Below are 27,163 nucleotides of genomic sequence, written 5' to 3' on the forward strand. Positions count from 1 at the left end.
GCTGCTATGGTCTGTTACTGCTGAGTGCCGGTATCTGCTGTTACTGCTGTCAACGTTGTGGACGGTCCATCCAGTTCACCTTCCGACTAATGAATGTAGCTAGTTTTCCCAGAAACACTCTTTCATAGCCGAAGGGTGCTACGTAATAGGCCACGCCTTTCAGTTCAGGTTTACCATTTCCTTATGTTCTTTAGACGAATTATTCCACAATTCGCATTTGATTTTTGTATCCAGCGAATAAACACCGATGGTGCTCTCACACACGCAACGGTTTTAACCCGTATCTTATTGCGGTTTGTAACATCAAGCGATTTCGTTTGCTCGCTGTTGCGTGTTGCATCATGTTGCAACTTGACAGCTGGGAGACGACGAAATTCTGTTTATGCTGATTGATTGAATCGACTTCATATTAGCTCTGCATAGTCGAACTAACAGCTTTTGTGAATGCGTTCTAACAGGGCAGTTTATTATTCAATGTCGGTTATGCTGATCGCAGCCTTTGCGCTGCCCCTACAGTGGGGGGTTTACTAAATAAAGTACTAAATTCCTTCGATTTTTATATGAAGAGTAAAAAAACTGCTCGAAAGGTCTAAGTTGACGTTTCGCCCATGTACGGTATATGAGAGAACTGTCATTTAAGGCATTTCGAGCAGTTTTTAATTTTACATTTAAAAATCGAAGGAAAACGATAAACATTTTTTTAAAATCACGTTTTGCTCAGAAAATTGCACTCTTTAAGCAGATATATAAAAATCAGAAAACCGTTTTAAACTTTGGGACCCAATTGCTAGGATGCAACACAGAATGCTTGCTTGCGTTGACAAAAATTATTAACTTCCAATGACTTGTTTATTTGCCTTGAAAAAGGCGTTTTGATTTCCAAAATTGGATTTCCTGATAGCAATCTTCATGCTGCCCCAACACGGGGGGAATAATGGCTGTATGGCGACACACGCTGAGAAAAACCGCGCTGCTCCTGAGACGAGGTGACCAACCACAGGGCTAGTGCTGCTGCTAAGGAAGGACGACTGCTGTTGTCGCTGTCTAGAACTATTATGAGCGGCTCCGGCTGAAACAGGCTCTTATATAGGCCAAATAGCATGTTTTCAATTGCAAGGTATATGATCCAGTCGACCGTGCTTGGGAAGCAAGCATATAACGACCAATCAGAGGTCGGATTTTACGTTTTGACAAGGCTTGACTATTTTCAATAGTACAATAGTGTGAATAATAAAATTACAATTATCTTATTTTGGGAAGAATCTTAGAAGATTTTCCAATCTATTGCTGCAAGAACGAAGGAAATCCATCGAATACTAACCGATTTATTAGCATTTGAAATTGGACATATTTTTCACTTTTTTCGGTTTTAGATTTTCATTTCACATCCCTATGTAGCCGAACTTCCTGAGAGAAGTATTCTACTTCAAAATGTCAAAATACGTTTGAGGGAAAAAAACGTTGTGGTGGCGGTATTCGTTTGACATGTTTGTTCAATAATGTATTAAGACAGCGAGCCTTGGTAGCGTCAAAAGAAGAAGAAGATGATTATCGCTGTGAAAAGTGGTTCTACCGTGACCATTTCGAAGCCTGATCGTGGTGTACACAAATCTACACATCTACATCTATCTACACGAAATCTAGATTTTAGACCCCTCCCTAGTATGTAACAATAAGTAACATTCGTTATGATTCCCCCCTATAAAATTACGTTATGGTGAACAACCTGACCCCCTCCAAATTCTCAATCTCGAGCAAACATTTCAGTTGCGTTACTGTCTCAAATACTATCTCGATAGTTTTAGCACAAAAAATTCAAAAGCTCATGTATTTTCAAAGAAGCATTAGTGGTGTCGCGGAAGAATTTTCTTTGTCCCGAAAATCCGGTTTTCCGGGTTCATATTCCAAAAAAAAAAAAAAACAAACTGCGAATGTGCGTATAGTTGAAAGAAAGCAGGGATATAAACATTAAAATTTTTGTCTTATAGTGGCCAGCCAGCTTGTTGCTGAAAACCTTATTATTAAAGGAAAAAAATCTGCAAATTTTAATGAGTTTGCTGACTTAAATAAGCAGCTTTACATAGTGTAATTGAATTTCAAGGAAACCAATTTGTTACGCAGGTTCAGCCATTTTTACTTTAACTGAGTAAGAGCTTCGTACATATACTTTGTATTCATATCGAGCTCATATTCAAATAACCAGCCGTAAAAATACTCACCTCCATTGACGAGTAATGGAAGATACACAGGAGGGCGCCAATGAGATGTTTGAAAAAAAAAATGACATTCGAATATTGTTTAACGGTAGGAATCAGAAGTTTTGTTATCTCAAAAAAAGTCCCCATGCTAAATTTCAGCTAAATCGGATCTTGGGAACACGTGTAATCAATGTTTCAACTTTTTGACTAATGAAAAAAATGCACATCGATTTTTTTTATGCTAAATGCCTTGAAAATTCATGAAACGTCAAGATCTGGTGTAGTTAAACGAAAAATTTTTTTTTTGGAAAAAATCGACTTTCTGGCGTTTAAAAATTTTTGAGCTGGTAACAATGGAACGTATGGGAAAAAATTGACCTTCGAATTTCGTTATTTAGCCGTAGAGCTAATGATTTTTTTGAGAAGACGAAACTTTTGAGCCCTATCACTAAACGAGAAATCTATTTTAATTGGCACCCTAATACACAGGTCACGGCTGGGTGAAGACCGCTATTGGTTAGCGAAACTGGTTGTATTCCACTTAATTTCTTCAAATGTTCAAATGTCTTGAAAGGGCGACCATGTGCAATCGAAAAACTAAGGACAGAAGAGAGTTTTTAAAAGTTCTACTCTGAAGCATCAAATGCATTGAAGGAAGCGTACAGCTCCGAGAGTCGCCTCATTTAAAACCGATGTCAACCAACGATACTGAGATATTCTATTCACGAAAAGAAACTGAGAAAATTGAGCGATTCAATCGTCAGCCTGAATTCTAAATTTTACGATAGGCATTGTTTAATCAGTGTTTACGGATCAGATCTGGTGGAGTGCCCAGTCCGTAGTCCGGTCAAACTACAATTTCTATAGTCCAATTTTGTTTAGGACCGAAACGGAACAAAGTTGTCCGGGCCAGATAACGGACTGGGTTATGCTTCCGAGATGTGAAAAAGTCTGGCCAAAATATATTGAACTGAACATGAACATGATTCACAAGAAGCAATTAATCTTTGAAAAAACTAGTCTTATTGTGTGTCATTTTTTCCCACGATTTGCTCAATCTGAGAAATCAAGAAGTAGGAAATGGAAACTTTTGAGGAAACTGGTCCAATTTTACAGCCAAACTTGTTTTGCATTGTTCTGATGTAAACAAACATATAAAACTGTAATTGGTTCTTTCTTAAAAATGACACTTAAAAAAACTGACATTTTTACTCCCAGACACTGGACCGGATATCCGAAACGGAAGTATGCGGATCGTCAGTTTCAACTTTGACGCGACCCTTAATAACACGCAGAGAATCCTGAGTAAAAATTCCCAGGATACCGATTAACACGGTGACGGAATCGTGAAAGGAATCGCAAACACGATCCGGAGGATTCCCACTCACGATTCTTATTCAAGAATTTTAGAGCCATATACAGGGCATTCCTGAGGATTTTTTTTTAGGAATCCTATTCAAGAATGCTCACGAATCCAATGTGAGGAACCCTAGAGAATCCATGCGAATCATTGGTGTTCGTCCGGGGAATCAGACTGGCTTACCAAAAGATTGAATAATTTATCCTCTTTGGCATATGAGCTCGACCAAAAAATTGACTGATATCGTTAACATTGAAAAAAATCTGGAGACTATTAAACAATGCTTATTGCTTATATTTCAGATTGTGGTCCCTGTGGTTCTGTGGTTAGCGATGTCGGTTGGCTAGCTCTCCCATACGGTTGTGATATCGGGTTCGATTCCCTATCGAGTCGAGGATCTTTTCGAGCTGTCTTCATTGTTCTTATTTATTACGACATTTGTATACAAAACATACATATATACATATTTCAATATTTTATCATTGGTTCATTCTGCAAAATAAAGCTTTCTTATGACAGGTAATGTTAGTTCTCAGACTCCGCACCCGAATGAACCGAAATAGAATCAGGTCGGCCTGGAATAAGAATAAGCTTTAAAAGACTTCCGATTTTCGGCCAGACGTAACTATTGAGCCCAATGTCGATCATTGGACATTTTCTGTAGATACGCGCCAAATGTAAATTATTATTGGATATCCTGAAATCTAAATGACAACCGCAATTATTTTTTTGGTATGAATCGAACAAAACAAGATACGTGCTAAGTGGAAGCTACGGCGCTCGTGTTCGATGCATGGAACATCCTTTCTATACACTCGAAACCCACTCGACTTCATGCCCACTGTCTGCAATAAATCAAAATAAAGGCCAGCCAACAGCGCGCAGAAGCATCAGATTTGAGCTTGTGTAGTGCCACCGTAATATAAGGCAGCTCAGAGCGAATAATACAAGTAGTAATAAATGTAAATATGTATGTTTAATAATACGGCGGATAAGATACGATCAGAAACTCACAACAGCTATGCACATAATCTTTCCTGCTGAAAGATAAATTTATGCTGGCAATCATCAAGTAGTTTCAGCTTGGGTGTACATTGTCTAGTTAAGCACGTTCTGAGCTTCAAGCTCGTGGCTTCAAAGTTTGACAAATTGCACAAAAATCGTAAACGAATGTCTCCAAGATGATCTCGAGAGGTACGATGCTGGCCTAACAAGCCAGTCGTCGTAGGTTCGAATCTCGGCTCGCAAGACTCTGTTAGTGTCAATTAGATCGTAGCGCTAGTCCCACAATTGTCTTGAACATTGAACCGCTGGCGGCGAAGTCTGTGTATGAATAAACAGAAGGTCGAATTCCTAATCGGGATGTGGCACCAATGCTTTGCTTGTTAGCAAACGAATAGTTTCAATACTACCGCAAGACATGAGTGAATTTTTTTACAATTTATGCTATAATAAGTGATCAAATACAGTAATCACAGCCCGGCGCGGCTTGTTAGACCGGCATCGTTGCTGTAGGCTAACTAGGAGAGCGATAAATATTCATAACCTTTAAATATAATTAGTGTTCTTAGTGCCTGCGGTCATTATTATTGGGTATAATTCTAGTATGGTTGTGTAGGAAATATTTTAATTGGTATTTTAATTCGATATAATTGAATTGAATGCAATCTTAAGTCATTGTTTATATAAGTTCTGAAAGGCAAAGTTTCGTGAAGAATGTACATTTCTAAGATTAAAACTTTTATACAATGGAAAAAAATAGAAAACGCATCTCAATGTATTACTTTCTCTAAACCAGCTTTCTGCTGGTTGTATCAAATAAACTTTGACTTCGAATGAATTTTGCATGGATTGGTAAAAAAAGGATACATAATATATTGATGTTGAAATTCATTTTATTGTTATGTTATGTTATGTTATATTTACAAATTCCATCTGACAATTTTTGTCTTAATGAATAAAATTAACAACTAGAGACGATTAACAATAAATTATTAGCGACACCGCAGGCGACGTAAAAAAGTGTTGATGGGTTCGTTGAAGTCGAACAGTTCTGCAACCTCGTTGAACCTCGTAGACATAAACCTAATTGCATCATGCTGGCCGTACCGATTATACCTTGCCTCCAAGTTCAAAAGCTGACGTCTCCGCAGATTCCTTTCTGGAGCGTAGAGATTCAATTCTGCGAGAATAGCGGGTGAATCGATTTCATTATTCAGGACCTTCGCAACAAAGATAATTTGTGCGTTAGATCTTCTTCTCTCCAACGTCTCAATCCCCAATAACATGCAGCGGTGCTCATAGGGGGGCAACCTCGTGGCGTCATGCCAAGGAAGATGCCTCAGTGCCATACGCACGAATTTTTTCTGAACAGCTTCCATGCGATCAATCCATACCTTGTTGAACGGACACCAAGCGACAACCGCTGATTCGAGCATCGATCTTACCAGGGCGCAGTACAAAGCTTTCATGCACATTGGATCGCGGAATCCATCGGCAATTCTAAAAATAAATCCTAGTTGCTTGTTGGCTCTTAAAATGACATCTTCGTAGTGTACCCGGAATGTAAGCTGACTATCCAAAATTACGCCAAGATCTTTAACTTGGCTTACCCGCTGAAGAGCTTGCCCAGACAAGCTGTATGGAAAGCTAATTGATTGAAGCTTTCTGCTGAAGGTAATCACATGACATTTTTCTACACTCTTCTATTATTCAAACAATGCCATTTCCCTCTTCATTTGGTGGTTTCTCTGATCACAAAATATACCCGTTGCAATTAGTGAAGTACTGTACAGTTTTTTTTTGTTTTACACATAAAGCAGTTGAGTAAAACATTCCGGCCGATGACTGGAAATCATTTCGGTGAATATTTCTAAAAAGTGATTTCTAAAGAGTCAATTTTTGAATAATTAAATAAACATTTAAAAAAGCATTATGTATAAAAAATTATTATCAAAGAATCTATAAATTGTTTTTTTTTTCTTTAATAGAGAGGCTTTCAGCTTTTGGCTTTTGCCATTTACTTGTTTGCCTAAACTTGTTAATTTTCTAGCTCATTGCGGTAGCTTAACGGAACAGTGTTTACAATACAGGGAAAAGGGGGGCAAGACCGACATTTCAAACATTTTCGCTAATAGAAAAATGTAAACCAAAACAACAAATGACTTCTATGCCGTAAACGATTCTACATAATACAAGCAATATATGCAAAATATCAGGTCAACGGTGCCTTAACCAAATGGGTTGCAAAGTTTTACACGGTTTTCTGATTATTAAGTATTAGCTGAAAGAGTACATATATTTTTCTGAGCAAAGCGTGGTTTTTGAAAAACGTTTACATTTGTCTGTTGATTTTTAAATGAAGAGTGAAAAACTATTCGAAAACTGTTGGATGACAGTTACTACATAAGCGAACTATTGTTCAATGAATTTCAAGAAATTTTTTTCTTCATTTAAAAACCGATTCATCTTTACTGCTCAGAGAAAATTCTATTACGATCTGGGGATGAGGAAACTATTTCAAGATCTAGGGTGAGGAACCTACTTAAGGTAGCTTATGCAGGTTCTAGACGAAATACTCGAAATGTAAAGGGTGATTTTTTAAGAATTTGGTTTTAATTTTTTTAAATAAACGCATAAAAATTACAAAACTGAATGACTTCTTTATTTGAGCCGATAAATTGGTTTATGCCATTTACTTTTTAAAGATAATTTCATTCAAATGTTGGCCACGGCTACGTTTTAAATGGTCCATACGAAAAGTCCAATTTTGGGTCACTTTTTCGGGCATTTCGGCTGGTATCTCGCGAATAACGCGTGTAATGTTGTCTTCCAAGGCTGGAATTGTTGTTGGCTTATCGGCATAGACGAGAGACGAGATGTCGATTGATTTGCGCAATGTGTGGCACTTTGCTCCGTCTTGCTGAAACCACATGTCAACAAGACCCAGCTCTTCCATTTCCGGCAAAAAAAAAATCAGAAATCATTGCGCGATAGCGAGCGCCATTGACCGTAACGTTGCGATTTCGATCATCTTTGAAGAAGTACGTACCAATGATGCCTCCAGCGTGTAAAAAAAAGCAAAGCCTTGGTGCTACATTCCGATTCGGAACTCGACCATCTGTTTACTATACACAGACTTCGCAGCAAACTGTTAAGTATACAGGGCAATTGCGGGGCTAGCGCTACGATCCTACTGACACTAACAGTCTCTCCCGAGCCGAGACTCGAACCTACGACAACTGGCTTGTTAGGCCAGCATCGTACCTCGAGACCAGCTGGGAGGCCTCCAGCGTGTAAACCGCATCAAACCGTGCATTTTTCTGGGTACATTGGCGATTCTTGTGTTGCCTCTGGTTGCTCTTCGATCCAAATACGGCAATTTTGCTTATTAACATACCCATTTAACCAGAAATGAACTTCGTCACTGAACACAATTTTTCGGTAAAAAAGTGGATTTTCGGCAAGTTGTTCTATTTTTTTTTTTTTTTTGTATGCCTGAAGGGCATTGGGTAGAAAGCGCCACTGCGACAGGAATGTTTGTCTTTTGTGGCTGGTCCCGATTACTTTACACAGATTACAAGATGCTCGAACTCATTGATGGAGCTAGTTGGTTGTAAGCCTGTGCCCCAATCCGGAACTACATGGTTGATGAAACCTGTGACCGTTTTGGGATTGGTGCTCCATACCTGGTATGGAGTTTAGAGGTAACTTCCAAAGAAGTTAAACCTCGATGAAGCAAGAGCCCCGCAAAAGCAAAGCAAATGCGCTGAGCTCTCAGGTTCAGCGTTGCAAAAGCGACAATAGTCGGTTAGGACTTTGCCGATTTTCTTTAAATGATAAAGAGCAGGACAGTGTCCAGTGAGAAGTCCCGTGATGATGCGTAGTTCACTACGAGTTAAACTAAGTAGCCGTTTGGTAACCGTAGGGTTAGGGTAGATAAACTGTTTAGCTTGCCTGCAACCCTGCGCATGTTGCCATTGAGATGCTATCTTTAGCTTTTCCCATGTACTCAGTTCGCCTTTAATGGCGGATGTGGAAGTACCCAAAAACGGTTCCGGTCCAATGAATTGCTGAGCAGATCCTTGTCTTGCGAGGCTGTCGGCATGTTCATTTCCCTCGATTCCGCAGTGACCGGGTACCCAAAGTAGCATAACTTTGTTGAGGCGGGAGAGTTCCCTGAGTGTTGCGATGCACTCCCAGACTAGTCTGGAGACACATGTAGCAGACTTTAATGCCTTTAGTGCCGCCTGACTGTCCGAAAAGATTCCGATTTTCGCATGTCTATATTTGCGATGTAGACATGTTATAGCACAGATATATATTGCGTATACCTCCGCCTGAAAGACGGTTGGCCACTTACCCATTGAGATAGTGGCCTTTATACCTGGTCCGTAGATCCCTGAACCAGTCTGGGGTCCGATTTTTGAGCCATCCGTGTAGAAGCGGATTGTGCCCGATGGAAGACTCGGCCCTCCATTGTTCCACATGGAGCGATCTGTGTCGATCACTATATATGGAACGTCCATGTTTGGCTTCGCTTCCATCCAGTCCGAGACTGTTGTTACTAAAGGTGTCAGCTTAAACTCCTTTAGGATGCTTAGGTGACCCGTTAGGTCACCTTCGAGCATCGTTGTATTTCTTTGCAGCCTTAGTGCGCCAAGCTCTGCTTCCTTCTTCACATGGAGATGTAGAGGAAGTAAGCAAAGCAAGACCTCCAAGGCTGCTGTCGGTGTTGTGCGCAGGGCACTGGTAACTGAGAGACAGGCCAATCGTTGGACTTTGGTAAGTTTCGCCTGAGCTGTCTTTTCATTTACTTTAGGCCACCATGCGAGGGCTGCGTAGGTTATACGTGGCCGAGCAATGGTGATGCAAGACCAGAGCGCTAATTGTGGTTTTAGCCCCCAGGTCTTGCCAAACAGTGTACTGCAAGCCCAGATAGCTGAAGTTGCCTTCTTGATAGCGTAGTCTAGGTGAGCAGTCCAGTTCAGCTTCTTATCCAGAATGATTCCAAGATATTTGGTCTCATTGCTGAAACATAGTCTTACCCCATTCAGTAGCGGAGGAATGATTGTGTGCATTCTTCGCTTGGTAAATGGTATAATGACCGTTTTAGCGGGGTTAATGTTCAGCCCTTCTTCTGAGCACCACTGAGAGGTGGTGTTAAGTGCCGTTTGCATACGACTAGATAGAGTTGCATCACATTTTCCCCGAACAATAAGGACTATATCATCAGCATATCCAATAACTTCGAAGCCCAGCTGTGATAGCTTGGTTAAGAGAACGTCTACCACCAGTGACCATAGCAGTGGAGAGAGAACTCCTCCTTGAGGACACCCTTTCACTGCCCCTACTGTGACAGACGTATCCCCCAATGCAGCTGTGATCTTCCTGCTCGAAAGCATTGCTTGGATCCAGCTCATTGTAGTATCGTCGACTCTTTCATTTTGTAGAGCCGTGTAAATTGATGCAAAGGACGTGTTATCGAAAGCTCCCTCAATATCAAGAAAAGCGCAGACCGCTGTCTCTTTATATTTCAAGGACTTCTCGATCTTCGTCACTAGGCAATGCAAAGCGGTTTCAGTAGATTTACCCTATTGATAAGCATATTGATGCTTGTGTAAGGGTAACTCCTTCAGAAACTCACTGCGGATGTAGTTGTCCGTAATTTTCTCCATCAACTTGAGAAGAGTTGACGTCAGACTTATAGGTCTGAAAGCTTTGGGCAATGTTTTGTCTTTTTTGCCCGGCTTTGGTATAAACACCACCTTAACGTTCCGCCAGTTGACCGGGATATGTCCCATAGTAAAGCTGGCTCAAAAGAGGCTGATGAGTTCGGACATAACGACTCCGTCCGATTTTTGTAGAAAGATTGGTAGAATGCCATCCGGTCCTGGTGACTTCATAGGCTCAAAAGAGCTTAGTGCCCAGTTGATAGAAGTCTCCGTGAAAATTCTACGAGCGAGCGCTGCGGAGTCACGTGACGTTATGCGTCTGGATTCGAGGCTCTGTAACTCTTCGACGTTCGAACCGGAGATTGCTGTCGATCCAGGAAAGTGAATGTTCATAAGAACATCCAGCGTTTCCTTGGTGGTGACAGTCAGACTACCATCTTCCTTTTTCAACTGCCCAAGACCATTCGTGTGATCTTTGGACATCGCTTTTTGCAGTCGCGTTGCCTCAGGTAGAGTCTGAATGTCTTCACAGAATCGAATTCTAGACCTCCTTTTGGCTTTGCGTAGCTCAGCGTTGTATTTTGTAAGGGATGCTCTATAGGCTTCCCAGTTGGACGTGATTTTAGCCCTGTTGAACAAGCGTCTAGCTTCCCGACGAAGGTTGCTGAGAGTTTCATTTCACCAGGGCACATCACGGCAGACTGTTCGATTTGTTAACGGACAGTTTGACATAAAAGCTTCCGTGATCCTGTGCTGTAGGTCACTTGCTGCGATGTCCAGTTCACCTGGAGTTCGAATATTTTGGTGACAGGATGTTCTCGAATTGACCAAATGTTCCTTAAAAGAGTTCCAGTTGGTTTTCTTAGGATTTCTGAAATGTTCTCTTCTCAGAGGAGTAGCCTCGACGTCAAATCTGATGTGTCTATGGTCTGATAAACTGGGTTCATCAGAGACATGCCAGTTCTTGACTTTCTCCGTTATCGAGGCGCTACATAGAGTTGTTCTAAGACCCATTCACCAAAAATTCGACGCTGCGGCAAGTCGTTCGGCTTCAATTCATGTATGAGCTGTATGTTGTAAGGCTTTACACCAAGATCCTTTCGTAAAATCTTCCATGTAGTCGAATAACACAAGCCCAATTGCTGCGAACGGCGTCGAATTGACATTTCACGGTCTCCCACTACACTGGCTGATACGGCAGCAATATTTTCTTCTGTAAGCACTCTATGTAGTGTTGGTGGGTTTATGTCCAACAGAGTAAAACTGGTTTGAAATTTCGTCACAATAGTTTGAATAGCTTGCTCAGTAGGTCGATTATGACGACCATAAAATGGTCGTAATGAGCGAAAAACATTTTTCACAGAGGACAAATTTTGGTAATAAAATTCGATTATTTGTAAGCGTTGTTCAGGCGTAAGTCTGTTCATGGTGAAATGACAAACCAAACTGAGTACATTAGACTTTGACAGTTGTCAGAATTCCCGCGTGAACTGTCAAATCTTAATACACGAAAAACCAAATAGTTAATCAACGGGTCGTGAGTTAGGGTCCTGGGTGGAGTCGCCTCCCTGGGCGTCGGTGATTGGCACAACAACAGTGGCGGAACTAGACCGACGGAAAATAAGCGAGAATAAAAAAAAATAGCAAAAAAATCACCCTTTATGAGGCCACTACATTTTTCTCTGTCAACACTTATCTTTAAACTATAAAACCGATTTAGAAAATTTTGAAGGATTGCAAATAGGACATTGTTGAAATTTACATGAAAATTAAAATCGTTTTACGCATTGGCTTAATTATTATATCCATTCTTACCTTATTCTGACGAACGTGAAAATCATGCACATGATCAGCGAAAAATGTCTCATTTTACATCATAGCTTGAACGTTCGACATTCCGTTAAAGTCAGATCCAGATCACGATTCTCCGTTGAATACGGGCAAATGTTTATTATTGTTGTCATCAATCATCCTTGTGCACTGTTGAGAAAATCTTTGATAGGAACTGCTCATCATACCTAACCGTTGCTATAACGAAAGGGTTAGACTGGTTAAACGCTACTCTTCGATCCATTCGCCTTCAATCAAGTCTCAGAGGTCTCACAATCCGAGAGATGAAAGATAGCAATTGTCAGCTCATGCAAATTTATGCAACCTCTTAGCGGGTGGCTATTACTAGTCACTAGCACTTCTTTCGTCGCACTCAATTAGTGAACAATCATATACACATAAAACAACATGAACGGCGTCCTACACTGTACTCATTAACATCAGCAACTGGCCATCCGATACCGCACTCAAGGATACATCTATATACTTTTATAATTATCGATTCCTTGAACGCTATTCTATTTGTCACAAGAGGTGATCAATTTGAAAAATAACCCTTGTTCACTTTGTTGCTTAGTTATGGTTTCAATGCAAATATGAATTGTGATTTAGTTCGAAGTGCTACGCGGAGTCTCAGATATATTTAACACTAGTTGAATTATTGGAGAAGTGAACAAATATTAACTCTCTTGTGCCCAAGCTTGCCTTGAAACGGGCTACAGTAAAATCACTCTAAATCTTTGATAAATACTTAAAACAGTTTCATGAAGATTTATAGTAATTTCCCCCAGGCCCGTCTGAAGGCGGGCTTGAGCACTAGTGGATTAAGTAAAAGGTTGCTTTTTTTTAATTCATGGTATTTTGACCATGAGAAAAAAAAACTCATTGACCTGAATATTGGTAATAGTGGAAAAAATAGGTGTAAAGTAAACTATACATCGTAACGTGACTGTTACAATACAAATTGCTTATCCAAAAATATTGATTCATGATTTTCTGTGAGTGGAACAATAAGTTTGTAACAATGTACTAATGACTCATAAGTTGGCTTCAAAGTTTTGCTCTTTTTCACTTATTCCTGGAAAGATAATCTGTGTCAATTTGCGACTCCTCGCTTTTAGTAACGTTGCGCTTTTTTCGTCTAACAGTGCGTCAGTTTTTTTCTTTTTTTCTTAATCAATAAAGAAATATTGAAACCTAAATTCTAGTTTTTGTTATTTTACGATGTGTTTACACCGTAATGAAGAATCATCGATATTTTATAAAGCAAAAGTTTTTTCAATCATTTGAAAGTCGGGAGTCAATTTGACGCATGATTATCCTTTTACGCATATCAAAGTATGATTATCTTTCAGGGTTATAAACGGTCGCGGTAAACATTGCAGCCCCGATAAAAATCGACTGAAAAAAAGCTACAATATGACGATAAAACTTTCAAAAGAATAGCAGAAACCATTCGCTGCTCGCAGAATATGGTCACAAAAGCCCTAAGAAACACGAGGCAGGAAGGGAAAACTAGTTATAGGTAAGACCGCCGAATACTGAAATGGGTGAAAAAGATGCTTTCCTCACAGTTATAGCCAGCAAAACGGAACTTGGACTGGAGGTGACGACCAAAACAATCCGAAATCGCCTGATTGATTGTGAGTATCATGTTCGTGTAACTAGATAAACTTCTTTCGCATCGGAAAGCATTTGCAAAAAAAATGGGTTCGCTAAACATCATCTGGAGAATCTTAAACTATTTTTCGATGTTTCTGGGAAGTCTAACATAATGTCGGCTATCTACTCCGAGTAAATTTACTTTTAGTTCGTTACTACATAGCAGTTTATGGAAATAGCTGGCTCCATTGTTGTTAAGATTCTTCAGGTGAAGTTTAGCAAATATCAGTTTTTTCCGCAAATTCTTTCCGACGTGAAAGCAGTTTTTCTAGTAGCACGAGCACGATATTCACAATCAATCAGGCGGTTCCGGATTGTTTTGGTCGTCACCTCCAGTTTCCGTTTGATGGCTAATTCCGTTTTGATGGCAAATTCCGTTTTGATGGCTAGAGATGTGAAGAAAGCATCTTTTTCTCCCATTTCAGTATTCGGCGGTCATCCCTAGAACTAGTTTTTCTTTCCTTTTCTGTCTCGTATTTCTTATTTCCTGACTGTAATTTATTCATAAATCATATATAATCGAGTCTATATATAATCGAGCCTGACCTGTATAACGTAATGTAAATAATGAGATTAGTGTAGTTGCAATGATTTCAAACTTTTCTCACTCAGTGTTTTTATTCGTTTCGTTCTTTTTTTATTGTTTTTTCCCTACCTATTATAAATTATAAAGTATTTTAATATATAAAGTTATATTAAAGTATCTATATATTATTTATATATCTATAATATAAAAATACTTGTAAAATTCATAGGGTAGAGGATCTATTTTATGTAGCTTATGGAGCTACCGGTGCGTTGAGACGAAATACTCGATATACGTAAGGTGAAATACAAACATAAGCATATCGATTTGTTTACTATCCTTTTCTCTGCCAATACTTCTTTTTAAGTTTTTAAACTGATTTAGCAAACTTTAACAATATTCAAATAATGTTCCCGATCAAGGGACACTATTCCAATCACCCTGAACCTATTTCAAGCAGTCTTAATCTGTTTTGCAGAAGATTTAATTCAACACCCGAAGTGGCGCCTAAATGGCTGCAATTTTGGTTGATTTTTTTCGATGGATGTTTATTCAAAGATTTTTTTGTGTTGAACGGTATTTTATATATTCGTAGGACAGCTAGTTAACCAGAGTTTTCGTTCTCGTCATTGAAATTGTCGATATTGATAGGCGCCTCTGCTTACCCGGGCAGGAGAGCATAACAAAATCATACCTCTTCAATAACATATTTAGCTATGAGGACTTATCGTGTTAATCGAAAGATATTCACGTTTCAAACATGCATTTGAAAGTATCATAAAATTTTGATATCATATCTCGCTATGCCTTTAATGAGATATTTGAGTTGATTTAAAATATCTCATTAAAAGTAAGTTTTTAGGTGAAAATTATTCGTTATTGATTATTTATGGTATATCAGTTATGCATTCTGTGTTCAATAAGTTGAAAATATCTATATCGGTCATTTTCGTGATTTTTAATGCAAATTCTTGGTTTGTTATTGAAATATCAAGCTTTGTTATTCATATAGTCTTGGAGGAACAATATTTTGGTATTATTTTTTGTTATTTTACCAACTATGTAAACCTTATTAAGATCAAAATGAGGTGTATTTCCAATATCTGGTTGTGATATTATAATGATATTTTCTCCTGCCCGGGTAAGCTTTCCTTACCCTAATTAAAGAATATCCAAGAAACGTTAGTGTCAACCAACTTCAGGTACAGGATGTTTTGCAGGGTCTGAGAAATTTAGACCCTTCCAAAGGACCTGGACCTGACGGAATTCCTCCAGCATTCATGAAAAATCTTTCGAAGGAACTTACATCTCCTTTGAAAACTGGAGTCTTCCCAAATATATGGAAAAGCTCATTTTTAGTGCCTATTTTCAAATCTGGGCGTTAATCTGACATACGTAATTATCGTGGAATCGCTATTATCTCTTGCATTCCTAAACTCTTTGAGGCATTTGTCAATGAAAAGATATTTGCTCAAGTCAAAAATCGAATAACTGACAAACAACACGGCTTCTTCAAAGGCCGCTCTACATCCACAAATTTACTTGAATTCGTAGATTACTCATTGAATGCAATGGATAATGGGAACCATGTTGCAGCTCTTTATACAGACTTTAGCAAAGCATTTGATCGTATTGACATACCAATGCTTCTTTTTAAACTGCAAAAAATTGGAATTGAGTCTGGTCTCCTGAAGTGGCTTGAATCATATTTAACAAACAGGCAACAAATAATAAAATTTAATGGAAAAAAGTCAAATCCCATTCAAGTTACTTCAGGTGTTCCCCAAGGCTCCCACTTATGACCACTTCTTTTTATTTTATACGTAAACGACATTTCTTTCATCCTCAAAGATATTAAAGTTCTAATATATGCCGACGACATGAAGCTGTTTTTAGAAATAAAAAATCAAGAAGACATCAATGTATTTCAGAATGAAATCCACACATTTTACATCTGGTGTAAGAAAAGCCTACTTGAAGTAAATGTAAAAAAATGCAATGTAATATCCTTTAGCAGAAAATTAACAACGCCCAAAATTGTAATTGCATTAGGGGATCAGAATGTGAAGAAATGTGATAAAGTGAGGGATTTAGGAATAATCTTAGATTCTAAACTTAATTTCATCGACCACTATAACACTATCATACACAAGGCAAACAACATGTTAGGGTTTATCAAACGCTTCTGCTACAATTTTTAAGACCTGTACACTATCAAAACTTTGTATATTGCCTATGTGAGGTCAATGCTGGAATACTGTAGCATTGTGTGGTCTCCTCGTCCTGGCGTACATGAAGAAAGAATAGAATCAGTACAAAAGCAATTTCTACTATATGCTCTTCGTAAGCTAGGTTGGACCGCACATCGTCTTCCGTCATATGAAGCACGCTGCATGTTGATTGACATTCAAACATTGAAAGAACGGCGAGAGTACGCGATGGCTTCATTTGTAAACGATATCGTTTCGCAGAACGTTGACTCAGCAGTACTACTTTCTAAATTGAACTTTTATGCACCCATTCGACAACTTCGACACCGTAGTTTATTTGCTCTTAACCATCATCGTACGGAATACGCAAAAAATTTACCTATAAATAGTATGACGAATTCTTATAATCAACACTGCGAAGCCATTGACTTTACGATGTCCCGGTATAAACTGAAACAGTATTTCAAGTCCTTGAGGCTGAGGACACAAAATTGATTTGTTTTATGTTCGTGTGTAGTTTAGAAATTATTGTAACCAGTCTACATATATGATTGACGAAATAAATAAATAAAAAAACGTTTGGTTCGTTTCAAACCACAATTTTGTTTATGATCACTAGAATTATATTATATGGAGTGTTGAACATCTTTGGCAGGTTTTTGTGTAAGCATGCTGCAGAAAACCTGCCGAAGAAAACCATTAACGGAACGAAGACGATTGATACCCTTTTTAAAAAAATAGTATTTTTTTCTTAATATTCTTTTTTTCGGATTTAAAAAATTATATAATAGTATATTGATTATAACATAATTACAAAAGTTCCCATCAATGGGCAACGTAGTTCTAATTCCCTAACAATTTTTTTCTAGTTATTTTGCCGATAACTTTTCTCCATGGTGTTCGATGTACGATGTATATCGTAGGCATGATAATTTTTGCATGATACGACATACGAACATATCTTATAGCTGTTGGACATTCAATCTGCAGCCTGACATCAATCACTCACGCTGATTCAAGAATGCACGTAATTTGTGATGATAGCTCTTCACATTTTGATCGAACGATTCAGCCACCTTAACCATCATAAAAAGATAAATGGGTAACTGCATTGCTAGTTTGTCAGAGCATTCTCTGAACGACCATGTCGAACATAATAAATCACCGCGACAAAGGTGTTGAAGGGTAATTATCGGGTGGAAGCTGACAGTTTGACGCTTATACTAACTTTGTTTGAAAGTATGTTGCCTTTTTTTATTTAACTCCGATAAAATCTAGATGTCTCCATATTATTAGACCACTAGCAGAATGAGGAAAAAAATCCTACGATACAAGATGAACGGAAATGCGGCAATAAAAATAACTGCTGAAAATATTGGTATTCTGTAAGAAAACAATTCCATTTTGTCTCACATTGAAGATTACATCACCTATTATCGTGAAACTTGTTCGCTGTTTACAAGCATGACGGTTGGTTAACACTAATAGAATATTCGACACGGTTCTTTTGCCGCACATTTTGCATTTTCATGTAGGGTATCGAACGTCTTCGGCAGTGGTTTTCTTCTGCAGGTTTTCTGCAGCAGTCTTATGCATGTGAATATATTCTTGAGCTTTTGGAAAGCAAATCTGCTTACTCATCAACTAGCAAGGAAACATCTTAAACCAGCTGAGACACGAACGAATCTGTTGACTTTTGTCTGGGAAAATTCATCGAAGCTCGTTTTAAAGATGTTTTTCAAGTTTGATACAACTTAAATAAAATGTTTAAGATAATTTTTCCGTGGGCATTTTTTTGCGTTAATTTTTCAACATAATATTTAAATTATCTATAAGTTTCATGTCTGACAATTGATCATGGTGTATTGAAAAAGTCACTATTACCGGTTACATGCCCAGTTACTAACAAGCACTGTTGTTGTTCATGTGACAGCGCAGTTTACAATTATTCCGCAAGAACACAACAATCATGTCATGAACGTACAACCTGTGTGTTCACATACTGTATGTGGAAAAGATGCCTTCCTACATTTGTGACTGAGAGCAGCATACCCTCGGATTGTAAAAGCACGAACATCGATTCAGCGATGTTATTGTACACTATACAATTTGAGAGGGTAATTTATAGCATCGCTTATTTTTGCACTGCGCGATTATATATGCTATCACTATTTTTCAACAACTCAGTGCTTGGTTTTTCAGCGTGTATGTTAATTATGAACGCTACAACTGAATTACACTGAAGAAAAAATACATTCATGTTTTATTATAATTTTCGGAGAATTTTCGTTGGCGTTAACATTACTTATAAACCGTAGAAATCCTTTTAGGCTTATTTAGTAAGAAATGTTATACCTTTCTAGGAGAAAAGCAAAATGTTGGAATATGTAGTTCATATCTTACTCATCTAACACAGCTTTATGCAGAAATTAATCAACCTAAACCAAAATCCAGACACGCACAAAACTATCGGATAATAATGTAGTTTGTTTTGATCATCTGGACAAAAACGTGTTCGAGGTATATAAATTAGTAAAATTTATCGCTGCTCTGAATCATTTGCTCTACGTGGTGCCAATGATTTTAAGAGCGTCAAAATATTTATAGAGCTTGTTTTAACAATCCATCAACCAATCGTCAGCAAATGAATTGAATTTGTATGACAATAAACTTGCCACGATCAACCAATCTTATTCAAAACACCTGCCAAAGGAGCTCAGCTCAAGAAACCGGTAGTGATATTCGAACAACTTGTCCTTTGGCATCGTTTCACAAGCGACGAACCTGAAAATGTTCACAGCGTCACTCATCACAAAACCAACCCTACTCATGCATGTTAGTAACAAAAAAATCGTAGCTCGGTAATTATACCTGTCAGAGCTCCATTTGTACCAAATTAACAATCATCATCAAAATTATCGTCATTAAGATTATGGCTGTATTGCAAGATGAAACTTGAGCTGGCCATTTGGTTGTTTTTTTTTCTGATATCTGCCTTAGGGGTTTTACAGTGCTTATGAAAAGAAGCATTACTTTCAATAAACCCAGCACGTTTTTAAATGTTAGATTCGCACGATATAATTTTTTCTATTGGAGCTATTTATATGCTGTCATTTCTCGCTGTTTTTCATTTTCTGTAATTTTGTTTGCAAAAATATTATTGAAATCTCTGTCGTTTATGGTGATTGTTGTCTGATAAACTTCATGTAATTTTTTTTTCACTATCTTAACACTTATACAGATTGGACTAAGAGATAAAGCAGCGTTGATATCTATGTATTACGTTTGACTAGCTTGTTTAGTAGGCAAGTTGATATGTTGTAGAAAATACGTTTGACCAGACCGAACTGAAGACCAATTTTTAAAATTTTTGTTCGACCAGAGTGAACTGAGTGCGTAGGTGTCAAAAATAAAAACCAAATATTTTAGCAATTATTGCTATTTTTCGTGTATTTATGATAAAAGGACATTGATTAAGCCCTGTTCATTACATATTTGCATTGAATTAACGATAAGTTCAAACACGATTAATTTATGGGTGGTCAAACTTCAAATGCTCATTACTCAAAACAATGTGTTTGGCGCTTGGCTCGGTCTTTACAAACAAAAACTAATATTTTATTGATTTGAAAAATTACATTTTAAACGTAACCGGTTGAAATATAACTGATTCTACTATGACTATTATTTTGGAACGAATCACATGTTCGTTCATCAAAACAAACAACGTTCAACAAAAGATGACAATTAGAAGATCGTATGCATGTTTCAGGTTTCTGCGGCGTCTGTTCATTTAAATATTTCATCAAGAATCAAATCAAAACACGGCCTCATCTATCCTCTTCGTTGAAAGGCGCCAGGATATTGTTTGAACTACAATATATGTGAAAATAACTGCTTGCGCAATAATGGTAATGCAATTTTAAATAGTTTTATTAGAAAAAGTTTAAGGAGTTATATACCTTTTTGCTCGAGAAAAAAGAGCGAAAAGGTAGCACATTTTTATTGCATAAAAGTAGTAGTTTTCTGAAAGTTCTGTTAATCAACAACAAAAAACATGCTTGTTCAAAGGAAATACCAATTATTTGTGGAAAAACGGCCGTTTCCCTTAAACGCTGTTTTTTTGCAGAGGTTTGCGGTGTTTACGATAGAGACCCAGCAGATCAACTGAAATCAACAAACTCATTTCATTTTATTAGTTTATAAATGTTCCGGGTATCTAAACGATCATCAAGTATTTTGTTTTCAGTGCAAACGGGAACCTTTTTCTCGAAAAAAAATGCATGTTTTAAGCGCTTAAAATTGCACTAAAATTTTTGTTTCGGCAAAGTTAAACTTCGTGTATCGAAAAACGATCGTTCAACGAATTTTATAACGAATATTTAAAAAAAAGATGATGAAAATCAGTTCAGTAGTTTGATCGCAATCGTAAACACGGCAAAGTCATTTTTCGGAAACACCATTCCGAGATAAACGCGTATAAAGTTTCAGATTTAGCTTATGCGGTCGTAACGAGGCGCGCTTCAAATCGCTCTTACTCTCTCCCTGTTGCTGGTTAGATCTTTATGAAAATTTGTGAGAATGTTCTCAAGAAGTTGTACTTAAAGATAATGCAATAAAAATATTTTCGGTTTTTTGAAAACTAAAAAGGTATATAACTCCTTAATATTACCTTATTGACTTAACATGAAATTATACTTTGTTCTTTATGAACTTCCACTAACCGTAACGTATAAGTTTTAACAGTAAGAAACGGCGTAACGAAGGTGGATTGAAATTGATTTCTATAGCAACCAAACTAGTATTTGAATAGCGTAAAAAAGGAGAGTCAGGAATGAGTATTCTGTTTAACCCTGACTGTTATGAGTCTTGTACCTTCGCAAGACTAGATTATCACTAAGTGGACATAACCGAGAACGCTTTGTTTTATTATTGAGTAGGGTATGGTAATGCACAAAACCTTAAGCTTTATTAACGAGCTCGAAAGAAAATGATTTTGTTCTGTCAATGAGTGTCCATAAAAACAAACATCAGAATGTTAATACGAAATTTTACAACACAGGGATTCCTCGTTATAACGTAACTAATTGTTACAACTCGTTACGTAATATAAGTTAGGTTATATCATCCAATCACGTTTTATATAATAAATTTACCAGAAATTTTGTTAATGTTTCGAACAAGGTTAACAATTTTTATGTACTGTGCTTATTTTTATTGTTTGAATTAACGATTTGTTTGTCACAACGAAAATAAATATTTCTTGAATACAGTGCCTCCACAGTCATGGGTCAGCTACAATTATGGGTCACTTTTACACAAATACGTCTATTCTCACGAAACAGAATAATTTTTATTAGAAGTGGTATTTTTTGTAACTCACTTGTAACCTCATTTATACGATTAAAATGATTTAAAGTTGAAAATGTCACCAAAAACTATAATTCTGCTCGGTACAATAAGTGAAGTGACCTATAATTGTAGTAATGTTACATTTTGCAGTACACAATTGTGGTTCAGTCTATATTGTGGCAATTTTCATTACTTTTAAATGATAATGCAGCAAGACTGAATCAAATAACTCGTTATCAAGCTTTTACAACAATAAAATAACTTGCGTTATGTTTTTTGACGATTTTATAGACTAGATGATTTCAAATGCCAAAAGTGACCCATAATTGTGTCTCTTGCTATGTAAGTGAAATTTTTTTCCCAGCCGATTCAAACGCATCAACTGCAGTGAAACTAATTGCTGATCGAAAGTACACATTAGAACACAGAGATAGATAGTAAAACATTCGTAGATGATAATTTTTCCGATTTTATATCTATTTTTGAACATTCAGACAACACGTTGACTGACCCATAATTGTAGAGGGACTGTACCATTCAAAAATATCGTGCGAAATTTCATTACGTGTTTTGCATAAATGTAATTATGAAAACTGCAAACGATTTTTATTATTTCAAAAACATAGGCAATTGTTATAGAAGCATTATTTGCAAGAATCGTGAAAAATCAACAGCCATACAATAATTCAAATTTATTAGCATCATACTTTATCCCAGACATATAACAAAAAATTAACTGCTGTATTCTACGGTAATTACGGCTCCAATTCGTTGAACAGATAGCGCTCAGGAATCAATCTAAAACGAAAACCCTTTTCACGCTGTAAACTGCCAGTTGCAAAGATGTTCCTACTTTATATATGTAATTATCATTTTGTTCTCACAACTGTATACTTAGTTTGATCTTTCTCCATCACTTCCAGATCACTTTCAAATGGGTTATCGTATTATTATTTGAACTGAACGTAGAACGAATTATTATGCTCGATACTCTTTTCTCGCAAAATTATAGATCAACCGTTGCTACACCATAATTAATTGATTAAACATCATTCCTCTCTTCTAACACCACTTGCGATTGGATTCCTGCGCAAACATAATTATCACTAATAAGACATCAACTAAACTTTTCTCAATTTGCGCTCAATACATAAACTTATTCCACTACTCAGTTTCATTGTGAGTCACAGGCTGCTATTCAAAATTAGGTTCATTTGAACGCTAATTCTCCTCATTTTTCTTTTTCGACTCTTCTTCCGAGATAGTTATGTTAGAGATAATATAACAAATTCAACAAAAAATAAAAACGAATTTAAAATAGTTAAACACCGCTTCCACATTGCCTTTCAACGTATAAAAACTTATCTCGGAGGCTGAATTCAGTTAAAAGGAAAAGAAAAAAAATCACTATTCTGGTGTCGTCCTCGGATCTTCTACAAACGGTAATCTTCATGGATAAAGATTTATAGGGAGCGCGCACTACCTGACTCTTCGGATAAACTGTGATGATAGAAGTCAATGATGCCTGACGGCGTGATGATAGTAACGAACCGCGCAGCGCACCATCATCAAGTATACACACACGATTCACCCTCCGACCAATCGCGACTTCCCAACGAAGAAACAACTAAGAATGGAAAGATCACCACGAGGTCCGATTGAGATGCGCGCTTCGCACGAACCGCGATGGCATTCGAGTCTGCAAAGCGTACGGATTTCTATCCTACCGGCTTGATTGACGAAGGTAAACTGAGACCTGGAAAATAGCTGGAACCAAGCATAAGATTCGAACTGAAAATGTCTCTATCTTCAATATATACGATACATTCTTGCAATGCAACATCCGATGGCACTGTGGGATCGATGTATCTAACAGTGGTAAAAATGAATTTTTTTCTAGATTAGTCCGTTTTGTGTGTTAAATACATAATTTATACTAAATACAATACAACAATAATTAAGCTGATATTGGAATAGGTATATGTTTAACCAAGAAAGATCATCGTCTACGGCCCTCCTTTGGTTCTTTACGTTAATTTAGAACTTAAAGCTCTGTTTAAAAAAACCTTCTGCTTTTTGCCTTTCTCCTAGAAAGGTATAGCAATCATTGAAAAAACCAAAGGTATAAAAGTGCTCCAAAGGGTCGAATCTCGTATATCAATCAACTTAGTTCGACGAGCTGAGCATTTTCTGTATGTGTGTGTATGTATATAACGGTCTCCCAATATCACTCAATTTTCTCAGAGATGGCTGAACCGATTTTAATGAAACTAATTGCAAATGAAAGTTCTAGTTGCCCCATAAGACCCTATTGAATTTAATTGCAATCGGATTTTTAGTTTCGAGGTTATCAGGGTGGCCACTCAATCGAAAAAACGGGAAATGCGGGAAAAAGTCGGGAATTAAATTACATCGGGAAAAATGCGTGAAAAAGTCGGGAATTTTTTTCTTTAATCGGGATTTTGTTACCAAGATTTTTCAAAGTATTGTGTATGATGCAATTACAAATGATGGAGAAGTTGGAAGTGCAGAACTGCAAGTTGATCCATTAAAAGTTACATTTTTCTTCAGCAGTTAATTTTTTAACAAAAAAGTCACTAAACTTACTTTTTTGATCCGCTGACCAGCTGACTACTTTTATCAGGCCTGCTTTTCAAATGAAATAATTGTTGACACCAAATGTCTTAGAATATCATAAAAAGTCGAAATCTGGTGTTATCTAAAAAAAATGAATGGAACGTTTTTAGCGAAAGAATCAATCATAAATTCTCATATGTATAATAGAAACTGTTTCAATTTCTTGTAGCAATAGAAAATAAGTTTCACTGTGTGGTCCCCGTGGCTCTGTGGTTAGCGATGTCGATCGGCTAGCTCTTCCACACGGTTGTGATATCGGGTTCCATTTCCGATCGAGTCGAGGATCTTTTCGAGCTGGAAATTTTCTCGACTCAGCACTGGGGCACGGTGTATCGTTGTACTTATCCTACACATGCAAAATGTGCCAAAAAAACAATATCGATAACGAATTCTCTCAACTAATCTAGTTGATCGAGACCGCTATTAGCCCCAAGGCTAAGCGTGCGATATTGATTGAAAGTTTCACTGTACAATCTTACTAACATTACTAGTTATTAGTAGTTATTTGAATAAACAAATCGAGGATAAAATAAGTGGTACACAGTTCTGATTCTCCAGTTTTTCAAAGATTTTTATTTCAGCTAGTCTTTTAGAAGATATTTGGCGAACTCCAGCGAAACTAGCTACCATTTCCGCTTAGAAACTCAATGCTGGTGAAAAATTGGGTTTGGGATGAACTTGCTATGAGGAGCAGTTAATTGAAAAAACATTAAAAACCTGCCACAAAATAGAACAAACATTATTTTGGAATTTTTTTAAAACTAAATTTTGTACATATTTCAAATTCGTATTTATATAATTTGACTGTTAAAAAACTAGGGGTCTTCACATCGAGCTCGTATATGAATACCCTGCCGTAAACTGTGTATCTTCCATTACTCGTCAATGGAGGTGAGTATTTTTACGGCTGGGTATTTGTTTACGAGCTCGACATTAATACTCATACTAGAGGTCTTCACATCGAGCTCGAATACGAATACCCAGCCGTAAACTGTGTATCTTCCATTACTCGTCAATGGAGGTAAGTATTTTTACGGCTGGGTATTTGTTTACGAGCTCGACATGAATATCCATACTATTTTTGATGTAAATACAATCATAAATGCTCTTAGAAAACAGCATAATCGTTTGCGAGGTTTTTCAAGAAAACATTTTATTTATTTTATTTGTTTATGCATACGACTTTTTACATGCTTTTTTTTGTTCACACAACATTTATTTGACACGGCACAACACAAATCAATGTTTTAATAAAATAACAAAAATACAGTCTTCCTCAGTGCTTATGTGGACTGGTCCACATAAGCACTGAGGAAGACTGTAAGTCACAGTCGAAATATATATTTGCGGACTGAATTTCAATATTTATTTCCAAAAAATTTAGTAGAGTATAACGGAAACCGATAACTATTTCTTTGATTTATCAAGGTGTATTTTTTAAGTGTTGGTGTGAATCTATTTCAACAAATAATAAGTTCGAATGAGGAAGGCTGGGTCTCACCGCTAGGTGGATTAATTTAGGTTTTTATTAGGCTTCGTATTAATTTAGGTTCGGCTTGCTGGGCCAGCATCGTACCTCGAGACCAACTGACCAACTAATATAAATATTTGTTTTTTTTTAATACCAACCTAAATTTCACTTGTATAGTTTACTAAAGCTTGCTTCCCCGTCCCCTTGTTTGAATTCTGGTTTTTGTTACGTTATATTCTCTCTAAATTTTGTATTAGTCAGAAAAGTAGAACAAAAAATATCACAACTTGCAGTGCGTCTCACCTGGGGTGTAATTGTACAACTCTCTTATCTCGAAAACTTATATTTTTGTAGAATACCTTAATGGCTTAAACTCCCTAAACTCTTCTTTCATTCTCTGTTTCGAGTTAACTCTGACTCTTAACTCTGAGAGTAGCTTTTAGAACGTAGTTGTCAATCACGTTCCTATTGTCGTGATGCAATCTGGAATTCCTCCCTTTACCAAGACAAGACATGTTGCAATTCGGAACAACATTACAAACCTTCAGAGTATCGATTGTAAAGTTTTGAACTGTTTTGTAAAGCACAGGGTTATTTACGAGAATAGGCTCGATTTAATCGAGTTTAAAAATTTTACAACGAACAAGAATTTTCCAAGGTGCAGGTGCACATTGTATTTTGTTGTAACTTCTCTTATTTTTTTTTTTAATCAATTAGCATGTATTTGACACGGCACAATACATATTAATGTTTTACAGAGCCAATTATTTCTAGTGTCTTACTTTATAAAGTATCTTATAAACTAAGAGCAAATTTTTTATCCTCGCTGCCGACTACGAGCTAAAATTAAATCTAATTAAATCATGTTAACATGTTGTTTCTCAGCGGGGGCCTAGTGTGGTTGGTAACGTCTCCGCCAACCACGCTCGACGCCTGGGTTCGAATCCCACCGCCGACATAGGTGTCGATGGTTGCGAGGTGGCGTGATCCACTCACAACCAACCCAACTGGTCTAGATTCAATCCTAGCCGACACCGGGAGATTTTCTGAGGCGAAAAATCTCTGGGATCACGCCTTCCATCGCATGAGGAAGTAAAGCCGTTGGCGCCGGTCCGTTAATTTACGGGTCGTGAGTTAGGGACCTGGGTGTGGAGTCGCCTCCCTGGGCGTCGGTAATTGGCCACAACAGTGGCGGAAATAGACCGACGGAAAATAAGCGAGAATAAAAAAAAAAAACATGTTG

At 37.4% G+C, this 27,163-nt stretch overlaps 2 protein-coding genes across 7 annotated transcripts in view; one reads left to right on the forward strand and one right to left on the reverse strand.

The window, feature by feature from the left end:
• The window catches only part of LOC129733279 (protein Wnt-2), a 117,529-nt gene extending 93,988 nt beyond the window's left edge, over positions 1-23,541 (reverse strand). Inside the window, exons 1-3 of one of the 6 annotated variants that reach the window (XM_055695039.1) lie at positions 23,296-23,541; positions 22,697-22,898; positions 12,048-12,260 (exon numbers count right to left, since the gene is read on the reverse strand). In XM_055695039.1, coding sequence (XP_055551014.1) covers positions 12,048-12,100 — 53 coding nt within the window. In that variant the 5' untranslated portion in view covers positions 12,101-12,260; positions 22,697-22,898; positions 23,296-23,541. Of the gene's footprint in view, positions 1-12,047; positions 12,261-22,696; positions 22,899-23,141 lie in introns of all 6 variants that reach the window. The other 5 variants (XM_055695041.1, XM_055695038.1, XM_055695040.1 and 2 more) reach the window with 5 other exon arrangements.
• LOC129733288 (uncharacterized) overlaps positions 1-27,163 on the forward strand; it is a 73,507-nt gene that overhangs the window by 15,525 nt on the left and 30,819 nt on the right. The window lies entirely within an intron of this gene.

The sequence above is a fragment of the Wyeomyia smithii genome, chromosome 3 (genome assembly GCF_029784165.1).
Source record: "Wyeomyia smithii strain HCP4-BCI-WySm-NY-G18 chromosome 3, ASM2978416v1, whole genome shotgun sequence".
In the NCBI taxonomy this organism is placed as follows: domain Eukaryota; kingdom Metazoa; phylum Arthropoda; class Insecta; order Diptera; family Culicidae; genus Wyeomyia; species Wyeomyia smithii.